The sequence below is a fragment of the Cariama cristata genome, unplaced genomic scaffold (assembly GCF_000690535.1).
Source record: "Cariama cristata isolate BGI_N322 unplaced genomic scaffold, ASM69053v1 scaffold11421, whole genome shotgun sequence".
NCBI classification, from domain to species: Eukaryota; Metazoa; Chordata; class Aves; order Cariamiformes; family Cariamidae; genus Cariama; species Cariama cristata.
Window position 1 is genome coordinate 22,961 of NW_009599930.1, and position 7,967 is coordinate 30,927.

Sequence of the window (7,967 nt, forward strand, 5' to 3'; positions counted from 1 at the left end):
AATGAAATTAAATAAAAAAAAAAAAAAAAAAAAAAAAAAAAGAAAAAAAAAAAGAAAAAAGGTGAGGTCAATATTAAGGATGAAAAATTACATTCCAAAGTAAAAAAATGAAAAAAGTTTCATCTCTAATAATTGACATCATGACATGAATGACTTTCCTTTTTTATTCATTATTTGTAAATACTAAAGAAGTAACCAGTCAATGAGAGCTCTGGAGATAAATTGTAAGAAGCTTCTCAGGAGGGTCAGTGTCCACTCCCCCTTTGCAGGAAGAAGCTGATTTATGTAGCTTTACATGCATTTGAGCTGCTCACAAAGCTGAAAACAAGTCTTGAGGCAAGCTCTGCCCAGGAGTCACAGGGAAGGAGGTGCTAAGAAAGAGAAAGGACCTTAGGACTTAGAGGTAATCCGAAGGGTTTAATATGCCCTAAGAGGCCCGTGGTCATGCAGTGATGAGCACAAGCTACCCAACCTTGCTAAGAAACCGTGCTCCTTAGCTCAGAGACAGCACTGCAGTAATGCCCGTTTGCTTTTGGTTCTGCAACTACCTGGAGCCTCTTTGCAGTTCTGGAGTCCAGATTTTTAAGGTATTAGCAAATCGAATTCTCAACTGTCTCTGACTTACTGGGGAGCTTTTTGTTTGCTTGTTTGTTCAGAGGGGAACTGAATTCCCAGATACCTCTAAAAATCTGGCCATTAATGTCTATGCATGCCAAAAGTGGCAAGTAATGCAGAATTCACAGTGCAGAGGGAATTTTTGTGACAGTTTTTAATTTAAATACCTTAGACTGGTGGGTTTGCGCTTACAGTATTTTTAAATAGCACAGATCATGTATTCATTCTGTGCCATTTGAAATTCCTGGTTTGGTTGGCTTTGATGTAATGAATATATCACGGGATGCAACATGATACAGGGATTGTCCACAATCAAGATAAGGCTGGTTTTGTGCAATACTTCAAGGAAGGGGGATGTTTTTTCTCAAAACTACTTATCAATTCTTGGGTTGAAATCCTATCCAACAACTTTGTGGCATTCGTCTGGACGTGACCAAGTTAGATTTAGCCCTTTAGGGGTCGTACTATATGCTCGGTAATTTGCGGGGTGGGGGGGGGGGGACGGGGGGGTGGTGGGGGTTGGGGGGGGGGGAAGCTAATTTTGGAGTTTGGTATTCTGCTCTTCATCTTCCTTCTACCTTGGCATTCTCCTACCCAGAGGGAACACCAGGTCCATGCCTGCTTTTGCAGCCATTGCCAACCGTCTTGCTTGGCAGGCTGGTGAATACTTGTTCCTGCTTGGGTTTGCTGGCATCCGTCTCAAAGTGCGCAGCCTGTGCCAGCCAGCAGACTATTAGCCCTGTCAAATATTGTGACTCTCTATTCATCTTCCTTCTACCTTGGCATTCTCCTACCCAGAGGGAACACCAGGTCCATGCCTGCTTTTGCAGCCATTGCCAACCGTCTTGCTTGGCAGGCTGGTGAATACTTGTTCCTGCTTGGGTTTGCTGGCATCCGTCTCAAAGTGCGCAGCCTGTGCCAGCCAGCAGACTATTAGCCCTGTCAAATATTGTGACTCTCTAGTGAATAGCACAGTGCGTAATGTTGGCAACACTGGAGTAGCTAAGCCTACAAGTAATTACTTGATTTGCAATTGTTTATTTCTTTATGTGCAAAAGCTGGAAAAATTCTGACATCTACAAAAGGATAAACGTTAATCTGCCCTGTGCCTTTGCACTAATTACCTTTCTTCCATGATTTCTCTAATAGCTGCCACATTAGGACCGGCTCCTAGATGGGTATAGAAAGGACCTTCATCTTTTTCAATAATTTGCTCTGTTTAAAACAAAATAAAGGTTATTACTTCAAAGCTTAATTCTTTAATGTAAAAAGTCATATTGCAAAGCTTACATCTAGTTTGTCAGAATACTGCTGTATGGGTCTGGGGTCAGGGTTTCCAAACAGTTAGGTCTAAGGTATGCCCACGCCATTTGTACAAAACATGCAAAGTACACGGCTAATCCTGCAAACAGCCGTGATACAGACTGTGTGCCTTTTGCTAGCACAAACAGTTGTTTCACATCTCGGGCTCTACACTGAAATTCAAAAGGCGTTTTCCTGTTATCGCCGAACAATTGTTTCTCCTTCTCCCACTTCCTCCTCTCCCAGTATCTAGAAAGGAGTATAAATGGGATAACAACAGTAAATGTTGATGTTAGTGAGCTGTACAGTACTTGTTTGTCAGCAGACATGTTACAGTGTAGGAACCTACAGCTTGAGAAAGTGGCCAGTAAGGTTACATAGAGAATTTCTGCGACCCACAGAAAGACTCTGTGAAATGAAAAAAACAAGTTTGCTGAAAGAAATCCTGCACAAGGCTTAGTCAAAATGCTTGTATGCTAAGAACGTGGCCTCAGTTTTGTGTGTGTAGGTAGGACCATGTCAGCCTCCACCACATATGCTGTATGTTTGGTTTGATACCAGGAGGCAGGCTCCAGCAGTGAGAAAGAAACGGCCAGGTTCTGCTTGGGTTCAGGAGGAGACAGTGGAGCTGCACTGACTTGTCTGAGGGCTGACTTTATGCTTTCTGCCATGCTAACTCCAAAGGCTGGATGAGGTGATGCTGCTCTTGGCATACAGCCTCCAGAAGCACGATGCAGGCATGCTATAAACCTGAACGTGTCGATGGGGGAATGGCTTAATTTAATCTTCCGAAGGACAAGTATTGGTAAGAAAAAGCAATAATCCCTATCGATTACACAAGGCACTGGGCTCTTCAAAGAGGACAGGAACTAAGTTTCATGCTCCTTCATTTCCTAGAGGGTCTGCTAAGACTGAAGAATTAAAATGCAAGTGAAGAATAAGCTCTTCTGCTTAGTTAGTGGTTGCAGTACTGGCTAAGAAAATAGTGAGAATAATGAAATGATTGCCAGGAAAACTTGTGCCAACTGCATTGGAGAAACCGCCTCAAGAAAAAAAAAAAACCCCACTATATTTTGTAGGTTGTTTCTTATAAAACAACAAAGAACAGCAAGGAACTGGCTTCCAGTTTTCTTCCTGGGAGCTTTGGAAATGCACTACCTCCTCTTTTTGTTCCCGTGGATCATCTCTGAGACGTAGCCCCAGGTGTTCGAAAAGGTAAAGAGGTCTGTTTTGCAGTTTTGGAGGAGCATTGGTTCAACTTTCCTCTTTCATAGTTGGTATGAAATCCCAGTAAGTGAAACTGTAACACGGATTTTTTTTTTTTTTTTTCTCCCTCCCCCCATTTTTGGTGCTGAACCTTTTGTCTCAGCCTGAATACTTTATCCAGTAGAGTCTGAAAGTGCCTGTTAGACCTGGCTATGAGCAGTGTTAGTGCTGTATGGAAGCTCAGGCTATGGGGCCATGCCTGTCACCCTGCTTTGCTTCCTTCTGCTCTATTCTTCCAGCTTTTGGAGATCGGGTATGCCATGAAGAAACACTGAGGGTCCCCCTTGCTGCTTTTTTGGTGCTGGTTGCATAGCTTGTCTAAGAAACTGCTGATCTCTTTAGCCTTGCAGGAGACAAGTGTGTGAAAGAGAGGATAAACTCTTGCAACAAGTGAGGAATAATCTGTCATCCCGTCTTTGCTTAGGCTTTACTGAGGGAAACTTCAATTTCACTGATAGAGCAAAAAATGGCGAGAAAAAAAAAAAGGATCTCAAGTTTTGGATCCAGGACACGTTTTATAAGTGCTGTATCTGAGCCTGATGAATAAATTAGATTATAAAGTTATGACCTACTTTTTATCAGCATGTTGTCATTACATGTCTGCTGCTCAAGGAGAAGGGATGTGAGGGGCTACATTACTGGCTATAAGCATTCTGACTGAAAAATCAAACAGGTAATTATTTTGTGAAATATTGAGAGAGGGCCCATGTGTAGGGTTGGATAAGCAGAGTAGGCATAAGTATATAAAATAGCAATTTTATAAGTCTTTACTAATTACTGTTCTAAAAAAAACCAACCCAAAAACTCCTCCAACAAAAACATCCAACTGACCCCGCGATCCCAACTTGAAGGCTCATTTCCTTCCTGTGAACTAGTACATTTTTAGTACATCTCAGCACTTACCAACACAGCTGCAAGATGGGAAATCATACTGGGTTTTGGCAGGTGTGTCCAATAAATTTTTTACAGGAGTATCCAATAACTTGGAAGGTGAGTCTAAAAAATTATTGAGAACAGTTCCAGCTGTTCTTTTGGTCGGGGTTTTCTCAGCAGATGGGTTTGCTTGCTGATCTAAGATGGGGGTCTGAGTGTCAAAATCTGCAGCACTGGTATTTCTTGATAGGATGGTAATAGGGCCTGCTGTTTCAACCTTCACATGTTTAGGTGATTTGATAGTAAAAGTCTTGTGATCAAACAGTGATTTGACCTGTATCTGTTTTAGCTGCTGTTCCATTGTCTCGATGATGCTCTTTTGTTGCATGTTCTCGCAGCCAAAGTGCTGATTCTCTTGTTTAATTGTTTTTTTCCACATTTTGTTTTCCAGCTGTCCAGCTGATGGACGCATGCAGACATTAGACTTTGTGCCAGCCTCAATTTTTATAGGCTTGCGTGCTGCGCTGGGACCAATCTCGGTTTTGGGTTGCTGGTATGCTTGTTGCTCCTGTTTTTGCAAGAGATGCCACCTTAGAGCAGCATGCTTTTGAAAATCCTTAGGGGTTTGAGACTGCAAATGACAGCCTCTCTGGTCTTGGGAGTGTGGGGCAGTTTGCTGGCTGTGTGGTAAGTACCGCTGAGGAATCTGCGTAGCTTGTTGGCTCGGGTGATCTTGGTTCAGGCTACCACCGTAGCATTGTGTTTGCTGGAGTGGTGGTAGCTGTATAACTGAAGCTTGTTGTGTCTGTTGCTCTTGTTCTTGAAAACAGTGATTCACCTCTTGCTTTGCGGTCAAGTTATTTGAAAAATACTGCCCGTGTTGCAAGCCCTGCATTTTGTTGGCTGCAAAGTGTTCCATATTTGCGGCGTTTTCTTTCTTCTCGGAAACCAAGTGCACGTTGTTTGGGCAGGGATGCTGCAGACTAGCGTTTGCTTTCTGAGTGTAAAGGGGAGCTTTGTTGTTCATGCTCTGTACCTGCTCTAGGACCAGCTGAGGGTTATGCAGTGGGAATGCAGTTGATTTCATGTACTTATTCCCAGTTTGAAAACATTCATCTGCTTTAAGCTGATTGAAGGATGTCTTGTCTACCGGCTGCTCAGCGTTGCTTTGGGAGTGGGAAATGGTTTGGGGCAGGTCTTTATTTTTCATTTGCAGAGCCTGTTGCTGGTTTGGGGTTAGCTGCAGACTGCACGGCAGTCGCACCTGCTGTGCCTGTTTTTGAAGCATCTGTTGCAAAATGTGTGAATGTAAGAATTGCTCGTTTTCCCCCGGCTGGGGATTCAAGTGCTGCTGTTTCAACGGGGCCCCTAAAGGCTGTTCGGCTTGTTGTTCTGGTCTTTGCTGGAAATGGAGTTGCTGCGGAGGGTGTTGTTGCACTTGGGACTTGAGTAGGGAATCCATCTTCGTGAGCTGTGGCTGCGGTGAGTGTTTCTGGAACGGCAGCTGGTGGTCGGCTGTGGGATGCGGCTGCAGCTGGGAGGTCTCGTTTTTGTACAGCGGAGGAATTTGTTCCTGTTGCACTATCTTCTGGCTCTGGGGCTGTCCTGAAGGCCCCTTTAATGCATCAGGACTTCCAGCATACTGTTTTGTATAGGCTTTTTCAGCTGTGTTTGCCTGGAACTGAAGAATTGATCGCAATAATGCTTCGCTGGGCTTTTGGGGAGGCTCTCCCTGGCGGAACTGGGTGGATACCAGTTCTATCCAGGCTGGTTTTGAATAACGTTGAGCCTGTTGCACAGGCTCTTTCACTTGGTCCTTTTCTTTGTCGGGAGGAATCTCAGGTTCTCTCTGTCCTGGGAAATGCCGATAGTGTTGCTGCAACTCACCCTCGCTTCCGCGCGCTTGCAGGTTTTGGAGGGGAGGCTCCGGCGCCGGCGTCGTTTCTTCTGGGCGCTGCTGAATTGAGGCGGCCACAGCAGCTTGCGGGTTGCTTTCACTGACATCTTGTGAGGTTTGTGCCTGCTGCGGAAGTCTCTGCTGAGGGTGAAGTTGTTGTTGGCTGAGGCTGGGACTTTCTGACGTTGGTCCCTGCTGTTGCCCTTCGTTCCTTGTCTCCTCAGGAAGAGTTTCATCACATCTGTTGTCATAGGAATGGTGTCCTTCTCGCACCACGACAGACAGTGCACTGTTCATTTCAGGAGCAGGAGGAGTGGAGGAATCTTTGTGAAACATTGAGTTCTGTTTAAAGAAAGCACCATTTTTTTCTGCTTGCTCAGAAAACCTTTCCAGAGCGGCGCTCTGAGCTTGCAGGTTACTGCTGGAACTTAGAGAGAGGTCTTGGTTGGGAACCTGCCCTACGCTTCCACGAACAGTACTGTTTCCTATGGGTAACTGGTGTGGATCATAGCCTGGAATCTGTTGCTGTAGCTGTAGTTCTGGTTTCTGAAGCGAACAGCTACCTGGCAATACAGGTGGTTTACTGGAGTCTTCTGCGTTGTAGACCTCAGTAACCACTACAGCTGGCACTTGAGGCAGCTCAGAGTTTGAGGTCTGTGGGGAAGTGATCTGCCCTGAGGTATGGGATGAATGCGTTGTCTCATAGGACAACTCATTAGTAGCCTGACTGGTAATGGCATTGATATGAGATGTGTTCTTCTGCATTGCTATGGAAACATGTTCTGGATAATATTGAGACAGTGTTTTCTCCAGGAGTTCACCATGCATGCTTTCCATGGAAGAGGCAGAAACTGTAGCACCATTAGGCATTGGCACTGCCTTGTTCTTAAGTAGTAAGACAATGTCCCTGTTGTGGCAATGAACGTTTTCCTGCTCCTGCTCATCCTGAATCAGGAGGTCATGAGGGTTTTCTGAACCACCACTGTTGTATCTTGTAGACTGTATCAAATCTGAAGCTTCATTTTCTTGTCCTGTAAAACTCTCGGGTTTCTTCTCACTGTAACAATTGGAGACACTTGGTGTTTCATTATTATCCTCTGGCTCAGCTTTTTCTCCATTTACCTCTTGGTCTTGTTTCGCTTTCTTGCTCTCATGAAGTCCATACAGAGAGGGCTCACTAAAAGTGCGTTTTATCCCACCATTTTGCATATATTTGGAATATACTTTCTTTTCTTGTAAAAGGTCGGGGCTAATGCGGTTGTTTGGACTTCCCTTCAGGTGGGGCACTCCATAGTTGCTTTTAATGAATAGCCGCTTGTGGTCTCCATTTACTTCAAGTTCAGGCCTCTCTGTTGCTGGACTTCCATTCTGTAGCTTCACCACAGAAGGCTCTGCCTGGCAAACGTGAGAAGATTGCGGTATTAGAAATGGACTCAATCTATTGCCGTCAACATGGTTGGTTCTGTCCTGTTCCATCTGGCCTGCTCCGGGGCCATCCACAAGGCTACCCTCTGAACGTATCTGAAAGAGAAAAGAAATGGGAGAGAATCTAAGTCAATTTTATCTCCCGTTGATGGACAGCCAATTACCAACAATTCCTGCAGCATTCAAGCACCCATTGTCCAGACCAGCTCCCACACACAAGGTGAGCTCGCAGGCGCACCTGAGAGGTGCTTCACTATCCCATCACATTTTGCAGCCCCACGTCTCCCTTTTCTTGAAGGTTTGTTCTTCAAGATGAAAAGAGAGTGAAAATACAAAGTGGCTCCTTACCCCTGCTTAACCCACAAGCATGTATTTTACCAAAAAAATCTCTCCTAACGGTGCAAAACATATTCTCTGCTTTTGAATGATTTGTGTAGACTCCTCTGTCATCACTTCTTCTCCTTGGTAAGGCAGAAAGTCATGCCAAAACCATGGTTCCCAGACTTGGTGCTAATCCCGTTACTTGATTAAGTGTGCCAAACCTCTTTTGTGTGACTTGAAGGATTATTGCCACTAAGCTTGCCAATTA

General features: G+C 44.6%; 1 protein-coding gene across 1 annotated transcript in view; it reads right to left on the bottom strand.

The window, feature by feature from the left end:
* TET2 (tet methylcytosine dioxygenase 2) overlaps positions 1-7,477 on the bottom strand; it is a 22,724-nt gene extending 15,247 nt beyond the window's left edge. Inside the window, exons 1-2 of the mRNA XM_009709857.1 lie at positions 4,087-7,477; positions 1,740-1,830 (exon numbers count right to left, since the gene is read on the bottom strand). Coding sequence (XP_009708159.1) covers positions 1,740-1,830; positions 4,087-7,429 — 3,434 coding nt within the window. The 5' untranslated portion in view covers positions 7,430-7,477. The remainder of the gene's footprint in view (positions 1-1,739; positions 1,831-4,086) is intronic.
* Positions 7,478-7,967: the final 490 nt, after the last annotated feature.